At 41.5% G+C, this 19,404-nt stretch overlaps 1 protein-coding gene across 8 annotated transcripts in view; it reads left to right on the top strand.

The window, feature by feature from the left end:
- The window catches only part of PIGN (phosphatidylinositol glycan anchor biosynthesis class N), a 98,097-nt gene that overhangs the window by 23,475 nt on the left and 55,218 nt on the right, over window positions 1-19,404 (top strand). For all 8 annotated transcript variants that reach the window (XR_004841604.1, XR_004841605.1, XM_009635714.2 and 5 more), the window contains exons 8-11: window positions 4,371-4,411; window positions 6,226-6,285; window positions 7,367-7,459; window positions 9,370-9,425. Coding sequence is in view for 6 of the 8 variants with exons in the window: in XM_009635714.2 (XP_009634009.1) it covers window positions 4,371-4,411; window positions 6,226-6,285; window positions 7,367-7,459; window positions 9,370-9,425 (250 nt within the window). In the remaining 2 variants the exon portion in view is untranslated. The remainder of the gene's footprint in view (window positions 1-4,370; window positions 4,412-6,225; window positions 6,286-7,366; window positions 7,460-9,369; window positions 9,426-19,404) is intronic.

Genomic DNA, 19,404 nt, shown 5'->3' on the forward strand with positions numbered 1-19,404 from the left:
ATAACCCTGGGGACTTTCCAGGGGCCGTCTTGTCTCATTTGCATCCTTGTGGCTGTTGTGGAAATGTAAACAGACTTTCTCAATGAACAACTGTGACTCGTTACTATTATTTTCCTCCTTTGTAACTTATAAGAAGAGTAGATTTTAAAAAAATAATTAATTTTTAATATTTAACTATATAATGTAATAAATACTGGCTTACTGAAATACCAGTGGATTTCTAGAACCATGTGGCATTAGACTGTGCAAGCTCTTCCTCTTTCATGTGCCCCATTCTTGTAGCCTGCTCTGTTTCTTAAGATGCCTTGAATCTCTCAGGTTGTTACTCGTGATCAATGAGGTAATAACTTTCTGTTTTATTGGATTGTTTGTCAAACTAAGTTAGAGAATAGAAAACAGCCAAAAATTACTTCAGTCCTGAGCTCTTAACCACGCTCTGCTCTTGAGAAGGTATTGGGTACCAGATTACAGAAACAGGACTTCTCAGATATACGCCATGCTAACATTTCACTCCTTGTGATTAACTGCTGCTATAAACTGATGACATCTCTGATAACATTGAAAATGAGATGTAGAATGAAAAATAGAAAACAGAGTAAACCCAACTGATTTTCGTGTCTGTGATGGCTGATCTGCTAGACTTCGAAGGACACTTGATGTCTCTAAGGCTTGATCTGTAACAGTTGATTTTTACAGCTGTCAATTTCCTTGATTCTTACCAGCTTTAGTACAAACCTCAATGTTTGACTTCAAGCAATGATGAAAATGGTGTGAGATCATTTCAGAAAAGATGAGTATTGAGCTGACTTCCAGATACACAATAGGGAAAGCTTTTTGGCTGTCATCTGTTAGGAAATGTGTATTTTCTTAAAGGAGGGAATGTGTCTGCACCCTGCTGTGCCTCCTTCATATTTTCCTTCCCATGGCTTAAAAACCCCAACAAATCAACAATGAGACAAAAAAACCAAACACCCAAAGCAAACATCAGAAAATCCTCCCTTCATTCTGGATGGCAACTCTGCAGCTTTCCAGCTATTGAGCATGTTGTTGGTCTATTTAGACACTGTCTTTACAGGTTCTTAATTGCCAGGGATAATCTCTATTGGAGATTTGAGTGTCTCTGAGTATCTTGGGATACTCTATTTGAGTAACAAGTATCTTTTAAAGAAGTGACTATTCTCTCTATGGTAGTACGTTTGAATCTCTATTTGAGTAACAAGTATCTTTAAAGAAGTGACTATTCTCTCTATGGTAGTACGTTGTAGCTTCTAGCAGGCTATGTAGCTTAAAAGTAAAGAAAAAATTGTTAAACTGGAACTCAACACTTTTTCAGGACGATACAGTTCAGCTACGCCATTAAATTACAATCCCAGATATTTTCACAAAGCTGACATATGAAAGAAAAGATGCTTAAAAGAGGTTGCTTGGAAAGTTCTTTGAATTTGCCTTTCGTGCTCCATACGAATGCAGCTGAGACTGTGCAGGAGAGGAACTGCTGTGTCACTGATGTATGCGGGTGTCCAACTGATATTTGCAGTTGTGTGCACCGATGTTCAAGTTCTTGTGTCTATTGACACAAGAGTTTAAGAGTTCATGGAAACAGCAGAATATTTCTAATGCTGGCAAACGTACTGCGTTTTGTTCAGTGCAGACAGGCTGTCGGCAGCTCTATGAATTGTCTCTCTGCTCATCACTGCCAATGAGGGTCGATACCCCCAAAGGCAGTACCAACAGGCAGGACTTAGTCTATCCAATTTGTCATGGAAAGATCGATGTGCTCCTTGGATGGCCGGAAGGGCGCAGTGTCTGCTCTGGGATGACAGCCTTCTCCTCATCAGTCCCTTCACCTGTGCTCTGCCTTCCCTCAGGCCTGGACGTGCAATCACCTTGGAAAGATTTGTGGTGGCAGCCCTGCATCCTGTGGGCAACCTGTAGTGTTACCCATCTGGCCATTGGCTTGACCCTTCTTTAGAAAGAAAGCGAATACAGAGCTGCTCTCCAGCTCCTCAGTGCAGTCCCCGCCGGGTGGCCTTGGGGTGCAAGTCCGGAGAAGCTTGTAAGTGAAGGCACAGCCTTCTGCAGCAGCAGGACGTGGGGTGGTTGTTTTCGTCCCTACACATCCCTGTTTTGGAGGAGGCTCAGCCTGGTTTGCTGTGGCTGAGGGAGCTCAGTGTACCCCATTGCTGTTTTTGCTTCTGTGAGGTTTTATGTGAGGATTTTCTTCTGGTTCATGTAGCCTCAACTTCTTGAAATGGCACTTCCCTGCTGTTTCCCCTGGACTGTTTGCATGTGACTGCCCAGTGGGATGCAGTAAAAGCAGAGTAGGATAATGAAAAATACCCCTGTCAAGCAGGTGGAAAACTGTGCTGAGCACCGTACAGGAAACCTAGACAGTGAGCTGGAATCGTAAACCAGTGTGGGCAGCACTTCCACCCAAGGCATCTCACTCCCAGGAGCACAGCCTGGACTGGCTGGTCTGCAGGTGTGTCCCAGTCCTCGGGAGCCCCTGGGCTGAGTGTCTTTCTGCTCCTAGTCCAAGGCAGATGTCTTCAACTCTTTGCCGTAGGGGAAGCAGAGATGTAAAAGCTTTTGATGAAGCTAGATGTTTCTCTAGCAGAGCTACAGTTTCTTCCTACCTTAAGCACGCTGTGTGTGTAGAGTTTTCCTGCATTTTTCATTGGAGAATTTTATTTAAAGGAAAACAAACAATGCATAGAGAGGCTATACCTCTAGAAAAATAAACGCATTTCCTTTTCTGGGAAGTGAAAGGAAGCAAACTCGTTCATTTTGGTGTGAGTTTAACACAATTCATGATTAATGCTGATAATACTTCCCCTGCGTTGCCATGGGAACTCGCTGTAACTGTATATCTCGCTGCTGTTAAGGTACATGGCTGCTCTTCAGGGAACTCTGGGGACCGAGTAACAGTGGACCTGTACTCAGACTCCTGCAGCTAGCAGTGGTATGAACTCGTTGCTGAAAATAAGTTTGGTACATGCAGTACTGCAAATGTGGGTGATACCTGTCTCGGGGTGTTTTCAGCTGAGACAGGTTTGGGTCTGGCACAGACAGGGAGTATCAAAAGGTGGAAAAAGGGTGGTATGGTATAGGATTTGAATGCCTGTTTGGAGAAAATTAACAGAGGTTGAGCCAGACCTTTGAGCAGTGTTTTTCATGAAGCCTGTTTCTGGTGTATTTAAACTTCTACGTCACGCAAACCCAAAGGATAATTTTGGGCAACGTGGCTACACTGTCAATGGTCTGAGGTGCTAGGTGGAATCCTGCTTCTGTCTGTGCTGCTTCTTCTGCGGTGTCATTTCGGCAAGCGGCGTTAGCAGGGTGGCGACTGGCCCGTTCAGCCTTCTGTGTGTACTGGGGAAGGTGGCTGTGCCCCTGTTGCTAACAGTAAGTTTGGTTCCCAAATTGAGAGTAAGTGCCCCCAATGTCTTTACTGTTGCACCTGAGATCTGCTCTATGTAGGCCACTAACAGTATTTTCAATACTAATCAACTAAGCTGTTTCAGCCCCTGTTGTGTTTTCCTGTGTATCTGATTTTTTTTTTTTAAGCTTAAATAAAAAAAAGGCTGCATGTCATCTCTTTCGGGTGTTTTGGGGGTTTTTTGCTGGTTCTTTTTCTTTTTCCTGCTTGTATTATTGCTGTGGGTAGTGGGGCAGCAAATTTAAACATTAGGAAAAAAAAAGTCTTAAACACCCCCCCCCCCAAAAATCTCTTTATTTCCTTAGAGGCTAATGGAGAGCAGGAAAATATCGTTTCCAACCAGCTTTTTGTATGATGCACCACAGCTTTAGGGGCTTGTACATTTGGCTTTGTCTCTGCTGTTATTGTAGTTGTTCTGATTGCTAAATCATTGAACTTTTCCCTTGAGCTTGCTCTTGGCCGGTATTGCTTATAGCAGACATGAAGTATGTTTGTACCACTCTGTACCAGTATATTGGGGACCTTGGGTTAACCTTTTTTAAAAACTGTTGAAGAGATTTAAACAGCTCTTCTCCTAAACCTGAGTTTGGATCTTTTAGTTGGCACAGGACGTGATACATCATTTTCTATACTGTACTGAAAAAAATAAGAACCTTGGACTTTCTTCAGTTGTTCTGGGTCACAATTGCAGGCAGCAATTTATCCTGATGGATAAAAGGAAATGTGAACTGAAATGAAAGCATTTTATTGTTTCTGCCTGTTGAGTTCTGTCTGTAATGCCTCTTGAGCTCACATCCTACAGCCAAATTATAATTTTCTTTAGTAACCACACTTTACAGAAATCAGCAATATGGCATTAAATGTCAGCTTTCAGTTATCCCTTTCAAATCTGTGTAGGTTAGCCATTCATGTGCCCTGTTATTTCTTGCAGAATGGAAACTGGAGAATTTGAAGAGGCTGGATGTCAATCAGGTATCAAATATACCTAATTTAATAGCTCACAAATGACTTTTGTGTGATTAAAACTGGTTGATGAAATTTGAATGAATGATCACACTGACGTAGCATTTCCCTGGAATGTGTTACTTAAATGTTAAAAGAGTTATGAGAACCGCACCCATACCAGACATAATATGAAAAAGTTTATATTGCTTGTTAACACATGGCAGCTGTGTACAACTTCTGTTCCTGAAGATGCCTTATCACACTATTTTTAGTTATGTGGTCACATGTCATTGTAGAAAGAGGGTGGTACAATATGCCAGGTACTCCTTGAAAACTCAATGCATTATCTGAAAGTAACTTGAATAGCATCTAACACATTTTCAGGCTATTTGCTTTTGCAAACTTTTAGAAGTAATTTGTGATGCTTTCCCTGCACTTTCTACTTCAAAACTCTTTGAGAGCTGAGCTTACACCTCCTCGGTGTCTCCTGTGAAAGTGCCAAGCTAAACAGAAAGAAAGCATAGTCTGATGACCATGTTTCCCAAGTTAGTGAGCATCTGCTGTATGCTTTTTGCTACCTTTAAGTTATCCATGTGTATGTTCAGTGTAGTTTTTTCAGAACTATGTATTTCAGTGTCTTTGTTTTGTCACTTTTTTTCCAGAAGTTACTGTCATTATTGAATCAAAACCAATTCTTGGTATCCTGTTAAACTGTGGTGTTTTTTCAACAGGATCTGTGATTACGGCCCACCCACTTAGCAATTTAGACAATTGGTACTGTAAAGGAAGAAAAAAAAGATAGATGACTTAACCCCTGATACTAAGTCAGCCAAGCTTTTTTAAATCATGGTGATAACACACATACATGTGTCCACCTGAAACTTGCTTGCTCAGGTGTTTGCAGCAAAGCCCTGGTACAAAATTAGAGATTAATTTTCCTCTCAAGGTTGACAGGAGTTATGGGGATGTTATTTTGAGACCATGTAGAAGAGTCTCAAGTGTCACTTTGTTCTGGGTAATGGAGTCCCCAAAGACACAGCTTTTGTCCTGTAGTACATGGGGGACTATGGGTAAAAACAGCAAACTAGACTTCTGCTTACTATTATACTACATGTATATTGTCCTCTACAAATAATGGTTTCGAGTCCCCTTCTGCACAGTAGATCTGAGGCTGGAGCAGTGCCTGTATATTCAGTATATTTTCTTCAGATTTATGCTGGAAAAAACAAGAATTTTGGTGCCTAGTTTTATATTAAAGGAAAAATAAACCTGGGAAGAGCCATTGTTTATCATCACAAGTAAAAGGTGATGGAAACATTTTATGAGAAGTCTTGGTGTAAATTGAGGGCCCTTCCTGAGGGCTGACTGGGACATGAGTAAAAGTGCAGAATCCCCCTCTGAAGGGGAGAGGGTGAGTAATTGGCACTGTGGAAACACGGGATAAGGAGTGCTGTGAAAAGCAGTATATTCGGTGTACTACTTAAAACTGTAAATATGAAATTAGTTCTTTCTGTGGTATAGTCATAAAAAGTGGTATGCCTCTGAGTGCAGTGAACAAGGTACTGAATTCCTGTGAATAAATACTGCGAGGTTTTATATTTGCTTTTTAAACTAAATGCATTTTTTGAAGCTTTATCAGTACTAGAGCCTCAGATTTTGAATCTAATCGTTCCATGATGACTACTGGAAACTAAAAAATATTATAAAGGAGTTTTGTGTGTCATAACTTCACAGTATTACACCATTTACTTTTGGAAATGCAGATATGTTAAAATTAAACTGAATTTATTAGCTCTAGAAGCTGGAACTATGTTAAAATGGGGATGCTTCTGTTTGCACAGGCTGATATTGCACCGCTGATGGCTTCCCTTATCGGTGTGCCTTTCCCCCTGAATTCTGTGGTAAGAAGTACAGACGTTTCTCCATATTATAGAAATCTGTAAAGAAATATTGGGGTCAAGACTTGATGCACGTGAGGGGAAAGGTTATAAATTTGGACAACTGCTATAGGTGGTGGAGACTGCTTGTAGTTTTAGCTTTATATGTATGTCTTCAGTTTGGAGTATAAACTCAATCTTTTTGTATATTGTATAGTGCTTTCAGTTGGAAAGGCAGCTGATCCTCTTATAATCTGCAACTGTATACTCTTGAGCTACATAAAAGTTTTTGTTCCTTTGGTTTTTAGGGATGGTAAAAATGCAATATGGTTTGAATAACACTTGATTTTGATCATGAAAGCTGAGCCTGTAAACAAGCTGGTTCCTGCAATTTAATGTTTAATTATTTCTTGTTTAAACTGGTGTACTTTCTTCAGATGGTATCTTGTGCCTCTAATTAAGTGAACAGTGAGTGCCCTCACTGTGAGATGTTTTTTCCTTTGAATTTCCTTTGTGCATTATTATGTAGTCCAAAGGTTGTCTCATAAATATCTAATTGACAATTAGCATTACATTAGTGTGCTTTCATGCTGCTTGTTTCGTTTTTAAAACACCTATTTACAGCATAATAATTTTGAAATATTTCTTCTGGAGACTCTGCCTCAAATTCTGTCCCCCTGTCCTGCACTCACTGCTGGTAATGCAAGGAAAGCTGCCCAACGTAGGGTGGTACAGGAACTGCTTGCTTTCCCATCACAAGTACTGGGGGAGTCAGGCCCAGGCGAGTCTTTGGATCAAAGACTTTTAGGTATTTCAAAAGCTGTTCCCAATTAAAAGTTGAGGTTGTATTCCTATATAGTATATACTTTTAATAAAAATTTCTGTTATTTGCCTTTTTTGTATTTCTGTAGGAGCTGGGGTATTATGAGCAGTCTGTGTAATGTTGAGAAATTATGCAAGAAGAGTATTTTCAAAGGAGTTACAGTAGTTATGTCAGCAGTAATTTGAAGTATTCTTACTGCTCGTTTGGCCTGCCATTCAGTTAGAGAAATTTCTGTTTCTTCATTTAAATTTTTTTATGTATATATGTGTTTTTCTTCTCCAGGGAACTCTGCCTCTTGCATATCTGAACAATAGTGCTCATTTCAAAGCAGAGAGCATATTTACCAACGCTGTTCAGATTCTCGAGCAATTTAAGGTAACTAAACATACGCTAAAGAAAAATATGTCTTTGAATAATAGTTGCTGTGTGTAAAATAATTATACTAGGACATACCCTGTATATAGCATGCTGTAATTCAAAGGACTAAAACTGAATGCGCGAACTGGGTGATGTTGATTGACTAACTGTGAGCCATATCTGAATGAGTTCGAAAGATTTTAATAAGCACATTCTTTGTAAGAAGAATGAGTAACTTTTTACTTGATTCTTTTGATGTTTATCAATATTAATGTAAACCTACTTGCAGTATGTGAGTAGAATCTGAGTTCTGATACCTGAATAGGGAAATATACTGCCTTTGCACCAGGGGCTGGGAGACAAGGCTGTGAGTCAGGATCAGTACACAAACAGATCAAAAAGGTAACAGGCACCTGTCCATTGAAGAAATGAAATTAGCGGCCTAATTCACTTTTAACTAATGTTGTCATATCTGTTGTTTTGCTCTGCAAGTGTTCATCTCTGGCTTCTCTGTCTTGATTCATCTAATATCAGATGTTATCATATTATGAGAACACATATGTGGTCCAAACAAAAAAAGGTTATGTTTCACTAGATGCTTTTCAGTTGTGGAATAAACCAGTTCCATATCCCAAAATCTCAATTTTGGCAAGACCTATAAATGCTCTGAGGGGAAAAAAATGTCTTTTCCATGGACAGGAAGCTGAGAGAGAGAACTGTTGCCCTGTCGGGAAATCTGTGTGATGGTGGAACAAGGAACTAGCCTGAGAGTACCTTCAAGTGATTAACACCATCAGCACCTTTTGTCCCTTGAATGCTATGTTCCTAAATGTAGTTTGTGTGGATACCAGGTTGGCAGTTTCAGTAGCAGATTCACTTCCAAATCTGTGGTGGAAAGCTGGCACGTAGCAGGGGAAGTGGCTGGCTGGCTGTGAAGTTGAAGCGTGCTGGTGTATAACCTCCACAGTTGGAAGTCCTCTGCTCTAAGAATTGAAGATGTGACTCAGGTCTTTTTCAGTTAGATTGGTGTCTCAGGGATTATTTAAAAAAAGAAGTAGTTACGGTCTTTATCTAAGTTTATTTTTATTCTGTCATTTTGTAGTGCTAAATTATCTATTTTCTTGTTGGCTGGCTTGTTTCTAGCGTTGTTTTGGAAGGATCGTGTGTGAATTTCCTTTGCGTTTCTCTGCTGAAGCAGTAGTGGTGCGCTGGCTTAGACATGCCAAGAGGGTTTTTACTTTTTGTGTGAGCTGACCTGACCACAGTTTGTACTCCCTGGAGAGGATGTTGCCTTGGATGGATAGGATGAGACGTGTGAGTTGCTACTTCAAGCTTGTCAGGTTTTGGGAGCAGTACGCTTAGAAGTTCCTGTCTGCGCTTTCTGCCGACAGTCAGACTCAAGTCGGCTGCTGTAGGAGGCCTTAAAGATGTTTTGAAGGGCCTTGGACAAAGTGGCTCTGACAGCATCAAAACTTTCTATTTTTATCCATGTGCAGGTTAATCAATCTAACAGCATTGCTTCGGCAGTGTTGCTGCGATGTACTGGTCACTGTCTGGCATAAAGAATACAGGTTTCGTCAAGGGGAAGCTCTCACTGAAGTCTGGTAGCACTTCCAGCTGTATCTTCCCTTTATCCTGCAAACTGTAGAAGTCCTTCTGTGAAAGTCACTGGCTGAGGAGTTGTTTATTTTGCCTACTTTAGAGCAGGTCTGAGTTTCCAGAAACCCAGAAGAGTTACACATACAGGAGTGTAACACTCAGTTTCCTGGACAATATACTGACAGTGTGATTTCATTCCTTTTCCAAAGTCTTAGAACTCTTCTGTGATTTTTTTTTTTTTTTTTTTTTTTTTTTTTTTTTACTTTAATTTTTTATACAATTTTTAGTCATAACTTGTATGTAATGGTTTCATGCTTTTTTTAATGCAGGTTAAGATGCGTCAGAAAAAGGAAACTACACTGTCATTTCTATTCACACCATTCAAGTAAGTGTCTGTAAAAAGTATATATATTTTACACGATTATTTGTCTTGTCACTTCAGTATTTCAGTGAGATGCAACAACAGAAGTTTGGTCACTTCAGTCGTTTTTTTTTTTGTTTGTTTGTTTTGTTTTTTTTTTTTAAATGATAGTGTTTCTCTGACTATGAAACTTTGCCCTAGAACTCTGTGCAATTAACTTCTATTTAAAAATTCTGGTTAGAAGTAAGTTGTGGTTTTTTGTTTTGTTTTAAAAAAAATATTCCTTACATTAGTTTTCCATTAAGGATTATTTGCCTAAGCTTTTTAATAATATAGCTATATATAGGCTGCACGGTAATTTTCACTGACTTCTCTTTTTACTTTGTTCTTTTGGCATTCTTTGGGAGATATAAGTCCCTATAGGGTCAGGAGATACAATCTGTTCTCGTTTATATAAAAGTTGAACTAAGAGTTGTTTCTTCTGCAATTTAAATTCCAGTGAAAACCAAACAAAATGCCTTGCATCTAGAAAAGCTCAAAATCTTTAGAATTTGTGCTGCCTAGCGTTAGTGTTTCCAGGGCTGTGAAGGAGTCTCTGTAGTGATTTGTGTATCTGCGAGCTCTGTGTTCTACTGTATGGAGCAGTTACTGACCTGCTCACCCTTCAGTCTTATCCAATTAAAGCTGCTTTTTCCTTTTTTTTTTTTTTTTTTTCTTTCCCCTCTGAAAGGTTTTTGAAAGCTTTGCTATGGGTGCACGTGATACTGTTCAGTTCAGCTTTCAGTTTGTGGAGTGCTCTGAAAATGCTTTGTCACCAAGAGCAGCTGTTTTCCTTTGGGAAATAAAACTGATGTTAATTAAGATCTTTAAATCATAGGAGCAGTAAAAAGTACTTGAATCTCTTCCTGTGAAGTACATTTAAACGCTAAATAAGATTGCTGTCTTTCTGAACAGAGATTTACTGTGTTACTTTATACCACTAGCTTGTTCAAAGAGAAAGGTTCAAGAACTCTGAGATACAAGTCAAGTCAACCTTGGGCACATAATGAATGTTTTAGATCAAGTTCTGATTAAGAATGACAGGTGCATTATCAAAGAATTTACTGATCTGTATAGAACAAAAATGCCATATGGAAAGGATGGTCAGTCATCTTTGATTCTGTGGAGAAGACTATTAGTTTGGTTTCACAGCTCTTGTTTAAGTTTTACCTTTCCCTAAGAAATAAGACTGATTCTGTAAAATAGGATGTGTTTTTTCTTAATGCTAAATTTATCCTTAAAGGATACTGATTGCCTTATGGATTGGTGTCTTCTTTTTTTTTTTTTATGATATATTGGATATATGGATGTGTGTGTGTGTGTGTGTAAATCAAGCCTATTTTTACTCCTTATTTACACGATGTTGGCAACAGAGGAAGTATCTTGGATTGATATAAGCCTTCTGATTCCCACAGGGAATCTCATTCCTAGTAGAAGCATGGCTGGCACAATGGACAGGGAATTAAGGACATTAGACATGTGCCCTTTCCTACTTGGATCTAAATTGCATCTCGCTCTGAAATCCATCCGTCAGGTGTATAATGATGATGATGAGGAGGATGGATCATTGTGTTGTGTAATGGAAACTTCAGTAGGGTCTACTTGACCAGGTTTGAGGCAGGTTAGAATTTGGATAGCTGTATCTATCAATAAGGATGTGTCTGGCTGCCAGTAATGCCATTTCCATTTTGTCAGAGTGCTTTCATCAAAGAACAAATCTGTGTAAAAGCCTGTCTTGAGGCTACCTGTGAAACTGTTAAGAATACATTTCAAAAAGAGCTCAGCTGCAAGTGTTTGCTGATTCTGCAAGGCAAGGTGCACAGCCTGCTCCCAGGGGAATGCATGCACAACAGCAGAAGAATGTCCCTCGCTGATACTGAATACTTGTTTAGAATGCTTATCTGCAGTTCCAGTTGGATACCTGAAGGGATTTACTGTCGAAAATGAGTTTCCTTCCCACTTCCTTCCATTCCCTACCTTTTATCCAAGCTATGAAAGACATGTTTTCAAAAATTATTTGCTTAGCAAAATCGGATTCTAAAACATTAGCACAATGCTTTGACCTTTATGTGTAAGAAAAGCAGGCACCAAGTTGCCATATGCTTTGAAGGAAAAGTGAGGACAAATCTGAAGATTGCTGACAGCGGAAAAATGATGTCCAGGATAGTGAACTATCTTATTAGCTTTCTGACCATTTGATGTACCTTAAGGCAACTGCCAAGCTGCCACAGTTCAGAGGAGTGTGCCAAGGCACCCACCGACCGATGCCCAGCCCATCCCGAGCCGCAAGCAGTCCCCGAGCCGCGAGCAGTCTCCCCGCGACCGACCGACTGAACTAACCCCACCCCCGAGCATGACGTTATATGGTATGGAATAGCTCTTTGGTCAGTTTGGGTTAGCTGTGCTAGCTGTGCTGTACTCCCAGCTTGTTATGCACCTGGGCAAGCAGGAGAAGCTCAAAAAGTCCTTGAGTAGTCTGAGCACTACTTGGCAACAGCTGAAAACATCAGTGTGTTATCAACATTCTTCTGGTACTAAATCCAAAACACAGCACTATGCTAGCTACTATGAAGAAAATTAGCTCTATCCCAGCCGAAACCAGGACAAAAAATTATTTGCTTAGCAAAATCGGAGGCTTTTCTTACCAGGATTCTAAAACATTAGCACAATGCTTTGACCTTTATGTGTAAGAAAAGCAGGCACCAAGTTGCCATATGCTTTGAAGGAAAAGTGAGGACAAATCTGAAGATTGCTGACAGCGGAAAAATGATGTCCAGGATAGTGAACTATCTTATTAGCTTTCTGACCATTTGATGTACCTTAAGGCAACTGCCAAGCTGCCACAGTTCAGAGGAGTGTGCCAAGGGGCCAGATGCTACTGTTGTAAAAGCATTCCCAAAACTGGCATCTCTGGGCTGTGAAAGTAATCCTACAAGAAGTAGCAGGAGGACAGTGTAGGGAGATGAGTAGGTGGGACATCAGTGTTGCACTAAAATCCTCTTAACCAATCAATGCAACTTGATTATCCCAACAGGTACGAGATATTTAAGATATTAAATTACACAAAAGCACAGGAGTCCTTTTGTGTATGCCTGGTGTATACACTGCTTTCAAGGAAGACTGTGCTTCCAGCTGTTCAGGTTCTGGTGCCCCACAGTAAGATGGCAGGAGCAATAGTTTAAGAACCATCATATACAAAAAACACAAGAGATGGGCAGCTGGATTATAATCAGTGCTTGCTTTCCACTAGCTGTGCTTTTCTGTTGAACGTTTCAAAGCTTATATCAAATAAGGGGGTTTTTGTATCAGGAAACGGCTTAAGTATCTTATTTAAAATCAAGTTTGTATCTTGTCATGCATGAAAAATCCCATACCATCTTGATGCTGCATTTTTAAAGAAACTTAATTAAATACTACATTTTACTCATCTCAAATACTTACTTTTGTGTGTATAAACAAGTTATAACTTGCATAGTTATAAAGCTGTTCAATTTTTAATGTGCAGTGTACAGCTATTAAATAAAAATTTGCCTCTCCCTCACTGTATGAAAATGTAACTCTCTTCCTTTCCTCTACCTTCCAATATAAATTGAGATATAACTCCCTTAAACATTTGCAGAGATTTGATGCAAGGAAGTAGCAATCATATAGACTGAGTCTTTACACATAATTACACATCATGTATTTGCCATGGTGATAGAAAATAGCTCTTCTGTAATGTAGAGTGTCTTTGAAGATGTACAGCAACTTCAAAGAAATGCCATATGCACAAATACCTTTCTCTTCTTCCTTTCTCTGATGACTGGAGATAGAGCACTGCATTGTTGCCTCTGTCTGATGGCCTTTCAAAACTTAAATAATAGATATTTCCAGAACATTGACATTTGGAGCAAGGTGAAACAAGTGATTTCTCCTCCACCATTAAGCGGAGCAGGGTTCTTTAAGATGTCCGTAGACGTAGTACATACTTTGAAGCATCCCTTTCTTGTTTTGTTTAAATAAATGGCATTTCTTTAAATAAATGGTAGTATGCGAGATGTGTGTGATACATGTGATAATGCATTGCAAGAACAAACATTAAGGATTGAATGTCAGGAGGAAAGGGTGAAGCTATCGCAGTAGGGAAGGTTATTTCCAACAGTGATTACTCTCCCTGCCCATTTGTCTGAATACTTTTTGTCTCCAGAGGAACCTTGATTTACCAGAGGCACTGATGTATCTGGAAAGACTTTTCAGCCCCCCCTTATCCTGTGGTCAAGAATGAGGGACAGCAGCTTCTGTCAACTTCTAAGTGAACCCTAGAAAGGCAGCCAGTTTTTTCCTTTCTTTGCTTTCCCCCCCACCCCCCCAGTGTTTACCAGGCAGAAATCCAGGCATCAGCCTGCTTCTGGGGCAGCGGGTACAGGCAGGCCAGTATGGGCACCTTTAGCCTGTTGGTGTTGGGGAGGCAGGCTGGCAGCCCTCTCCCCTCCACCCTTGGCTTTTGGAACCTGTGTATATACATGTAAAAAAAAAATAGAAATGCAGTGCTGCAGAGACAAAAGTGCTCAAATGGAAATAATGGCTTTGTATTATTTAAAAAAACCAAAACCCACAACTGATTGAATAATAGGTGTATTATCTCTTTAGGGAGAAATCAATGCCTGTGCTATAAAATGAGTGTTCTTTAGCAAAAATGTCAGCCTCTCTTTCACTGAATGGGCCGTGTCTGAAGCACTCTGTCGAACAGTGCCCAGGGAGGATGCAATCCTCTTAGAAAGCAGGCATCCTGCTGGTCTCAAGTTTCAGCAGCTCACTCAGGAGCTTTTAGTCTGTACATGAAAAGCTTACTGGCAGTGGCTTCTGCGCTGGAGGACCAGGCATAATTGGATTTACTATCAAGTAGGAAGTAGGTAAGGTCTTTATGAAGGAGCTAAGAGGCTAATGTATAAGATAAAATATCGCAAGATTTATGTGTATTTCTCTATTTCCTTGTATAAATCCCTTTGGCCTTTTCATGGAGCTTGTGAGGCTTCATGCAGTGAGGGTGAGGGAGGGTGTACAGGCAGGTGGTGGGATGGGATGGGCAGAGGACGTTCTGCCCCGAGGCACAAGCTAAGACAGACAGTGCAGGGCTCTTTTTGGATCTCAGTAAGAAAGGCCCAATAACAAATAGCTTAATAAAATAGCTCTTTTAATAAGATAAAATAAAACAATAATATAAATAGCAAATAAATCATACATCCCTTCAGGTGTTGGGTACCCCGCATTTGTGCAGCATCAAATGGAGCCCGGATGCTGCACAGATGCTGTGTGTGGAGAGATTCCCTCTTTTTGGTCATTCAAACTACTATATGGTTTTCTGGCAAGAAATCAACTCTAATCATTTCTACTGTCAAACAGAATGGTGGTTCACATGATAATTTCTTGCTGCACTTCTCGATAAATACGAAGGCAGGCAGGTAGTGTAATCGCCAGTAAGGAGCGGGAGCTGCCTGCAGGTGCCTTGTGGCCACCAGTTTGTGCAGCACAGCCTGAAGCCACGCTGGGCGGGCAGCACTGGCCTGGGCCTGCTTGGGTTGGCTGTTACATGGATCACCGGCTCCTTGATCTGCGATGGTTTCCTGGTCAGGATTACAGAATCACAGAATCACAGAATCGCAAGGGTTGGAAGGGTCCTCAGGAGATCATCTAGTCCAACCCCCCTGCTAGAGCAGGCTCTCCTAGAGCAATCTACACAGGACTTCATCCAGGCGGGCTTTGAATACCTCCAGAGAAGGAGACTCCACAACCTCCCTGGGCAGCCTGTTCCAGTGCTCTCTCACCCTCAAAGTAAAGAAATTCTTCCGCATATTCAACTGAAACCTCTTATGTTTCAGTTTGCACCGATTGCCCCTAGTCCTGTTGCTGGACACCACTTAGTATGGGGCACCTACCCAAACATGTGTTTTGGTGGCCATGGGGCCCCACCATTAGGTACCTGCCCAAACACAGCACATGCTGCCTGTTCCAGATGCAGCTGGTTGGGAAATAGTTGCTACAGTTTAGACTTGGGGCATGTTAGGATCATGGAGCAGAAGAGGACCTGTGGCACAACACACTGCAGATATCTAGATCCAGCTTGATGTATGACATAAGCGATGATACATTTTGTAGAGGACTGACTTGCTGCTTAGGTAAGGTGGTGTTATTTAGACTCAGCACATGTCCCCTGCAGTACTGAAACAGTGGAGGCTTCAAAAATGGTCCATTTTCTTTCCTCCAAGGATCTTCATCTTCCTTATTAAGCCGTTTCCCTTTTCAAGGCTGCTGCATCATGTCATGCTGGCTCTTCAGGCAAAACCCCTGCCCCTGCTAGGTCCCTGCAGCCTGCTTCTCTGTTCTGCTTTGGGTGGGCTGGAGAGATGGCTTCAGGGCATGGCCTCCTGCCTTCTGGCCTCTGGTTGTCCGCAGCTCTTGTCGTGCTAGTTTGCATGCAAAATCTGCTTAGTGCAGCCCAGTTATCTTAATTGTTTCTCTCTGTTCGGTGAATTGGCAGCTGGCAGTTAGCTTGCCCTCGCCTTTTTCTCTCATCTCTGCTATCTAAAGGATTTACATAAATATCCTAGGGCACTTTGCTGTTGAATATGCGAATGTGCTGCATCAGGGAGCTGATTTGTGGAAATTAAAAGGCTATTTTAATTCCTAGCATTTGCCAGTCCAGGATTAGACCATTAGCCGTCAGGCCACTTCCTGCGGTTTCACTGATGTCCTGCTGTTTCCTCCTTTGCACGTTTGTAAATCTGAATACAAAAGCATACATGTACATGTAGGTCTATGCAATGCCAGTAAAGATGCTTTTTGCTACCTTTGGCCTGTGAAAATGTGTGTCCCCTCCCTTCATTTTATTATGCTTTAAAGAACAAAAACCTCAGAACTTAAAACAGGAGCCTCTTACTGACTTCCTTACTCCTTTTCTTTCTTCTGGAGTGCCTGATGCATGCAGCGGTGCTTCTTAATGCTTCTTTAAAAGAAAAAAGGTTGCAAACGTAACTGAGTACAATCCTACAGCTAGATTGGCTGATTTACAATCTAAGACAGTAATCAGAAAATCCAGAAACACAAAAATGTACTTGAAATTTAGACATTCCAGGAGTGAAACTGCTGGCAGGGGAACAGCAGGAGAAAAGAGAGTAGATCAAGTGGGAGAGGGAATATTGAGGGTCCTGGGCTTTAAGCTGTAATAAACCCTTTAGTGTAGGTTTATGTGGAGTATCTTTTTGTTAAAAAAGCACAGCTTTAGCACACTAAAAACATCACTGTAATTTTTTAATCTGTAAGCTATATGCATCTTGCTTCTGAATTATAAAAATCAAGTTTCGTAGGACTTGCCTGTTTTAGTAGCTCACCTGAAAATATTTTAGCAAACAATTACAATTCAGGCCATCTAAATGGATAAAGGATCACCAAGTTACCCACCAAATCATTTAATCTTTGAAGCTTCACTCTTTGATCAGAACGAAAGCATATGCAAAGGACTGTCTTTATATCATAGAATCATAGAATGTTTTGGGTTGGAAGGGACCCCTAGAGGTCATCTAGTCCAACCCCCCTGCAGTGAGCAGGGACACCGCTAACTGGATCAGGCTGCTCAGAGTCCCGTCCAACCTGGCCTTGAATGCTTCCAGGGATGGGGCCTCCACTACCTCTCTGGGCAACTCGTTCCAGTGCCTCACCACCCTCATTGTAAAGAATTTCTTCCTTACATCTAGTCTAAACCTACCCTGGTTTAGTTTAAAACCATTACCCCTTGTCCTGTCACAGCTGGCCCTACTAAAAAGATTTTCCCCATCTTTCCTATAGGCCCCCTTTAGGTATTGAAAGGCTGTAATCAGGTCTCCCCGCAGCCTTCTCTCCTCGAGGCTGAACAAGCCCAACGCTCTCAGCCTGTCCTCATAGGGGAGGTGCTCCAGCCCTCGGATCATTTTTGTGGCCCTCCTCTGGACCTGCTCCAACAGTTCCATGTCCTTCTTGTGCTGAGGGCTCCGGAGCTGGAGGCAGTACTCCAGGTGAGGTCTCACCACAGCAGAGTAGAGGGGCAGAATCATGTCTCATATCTCATAGTATGCTTTCAGTCTGTCATTGGCAGATACAGTAAAACAGTATGGAACTGGAATTGAACACATTTGAAAATGGGAAAAAATCAGCTTCTGGCTATTAAAATTCCTGTAAATGTGTAATTTGGTAAAGTCCATAGAACTGTAACACTTCTTTTTTCCTGATCATTGCCCCTAGGTAGCATCATGTACTCTGTACTGCACAGCAAGTTCAACAGAAAGTAAACATCTCAGTTCCATCCTTTGAGTTTTGAAATATTTATTTGGTCAATTTTTCCACGTTTTGCTGAATGAACTCATGACTCTGCATCACTTGCAATTCACTTTCTTTCTGATGGTTCTCTGCTGTTGATGGAGAAGTGGGAAGGTTTTAAACTGTGCATTTCATGCTGCTCCTACAAGGCTGTGCACCATACCCGCAAAAGAAGCGATAGAACAATAAAGTCAGGCTGGTTTGTGATTGATCTATCATTAATATCAAGTCTCCGCATTCATGGGTTCTGAACTGGGGTGAATTTGATGTGGAGCCGGCATAAGCATGCAGTCACATTTCTGCTAAATTAATAGCGTTCAGTGCAAGATCCGTGTCTCTGCTTTCCCACCTGGTGTTTTCTGAGGCGATGTCTCTGTTGTACGGTGGGAGTGTTTGAAGGCAGCTCTCATGGAGACTGACTTTTTTTGTGAAGCCTGTTGCTGCTCTGAAAAAGGCTTTGAAAAAGTGTTGTTTGATTGCTTGTATAACTTTTGAAGAGCAGCCCTGCAAAAGCATCAGGCCAGTCTTACATCTGTATTTTCAAGATGCCGTTTTGCCAGCAGTGGTGGTGTGGATCAAAGCAGTAATAGAGGGTCCTATAAGTACTATTTCAGCTGACTGCAGAATTGCTGGACTTTAAGCGATCTATTGCTCCTTAGTATGGCCCTCTCACAGAGGGATGGGTGGCAAACTAGAGTTTGAACGTATTCGGCTGCTTCTGTTGCTGGCAGTTTTCTCCCATGGTGGGAGCAGAGAGGCACTGGTGCCTGCCCCCTCAGCGCCCAAGTGGCAGGAGGCCAGCGGTGGGCGGCAGAGGCCTGGCCTGCTTGGTGGGATGGTGCCAGTGGAAGTGCTCCATGGCCAGAGAAGCAATGGTAACCCAGGGGATTTCCTTCAAGTTGCAAGTTACCAAGATGCCAGGGACCTTCTTTCTGGAGAAGAGAATGAGAACCTGTAGTTTGACAGAAGAGGTTGCTGGAGTTGTTGTTTGGACGGTGGCAGTCTGATGCCTAAAGCTTTCACTGCCAACCATTTTGAAGTTAGAAATGCCCTGGCAAAGCAACTGAGGAGGTCTGCCTTATGTGGTGTTCAGGAGAAGCTGATGCATACAAGTCCTTGCAGGCTTTATTCAGATGGCCTTGCCCTGCCTTGTTGGGGCTGTCGGGAGGTTCAAGGGATGTGTGTCCTTATCCTCTAGCTCGTTCAGTTTTGAGTGAACAGGAGGAATTGGTCCTTTCCTCCCTATCCCCCAAGAGCCAATACGAAAAGTTAGAAGACTCAAGTCTGAGCAGCTACTGCTGTTTGCTGCTGCTGGTGGATATGGGTCATAGAAACATGATTGCCAAGTCTTCTGCAAATCTTGCCAATCTCAGAGGGTTGTGGGATGCACAGTTTTGTGTTTGGTGGGTTTTTTTTTTTTTATTTCTACTGGAGTGTGTGAAAAGGCAGTGATAGAAGGGTGTGGATGTACATGAGCTGACAATGGTCAGGTACATAGAGTTTATCTTGAAGAGATTATTGAGTCCTGCAAAAAATTAAGTTCTCAAGCGTGAGCAGTCTATCAGTTTTACATGCAGGGATCTCTCTGTGTGTGTGTATGTGTGTGTGTGTGTGTGGGGAAGCAGCTCAAATGGAT

The sequence above is a fragment of the Egretta garzetta genome, unplaced genomic scaffold (genome assembly GCF_000687185.1).
Source record: "Egretta garzetta isolate BGI_Z169 unplaced genomic scaffold, ASM68718v1 scaffold463, whole genome shotgun sequence".
Classification (NCBI taxonomy): Eukaryota; Metazoa; Chordata; class Aves; order Pelecaniformes; family Ardeidae; genus Egretta; species Egretta garzetta.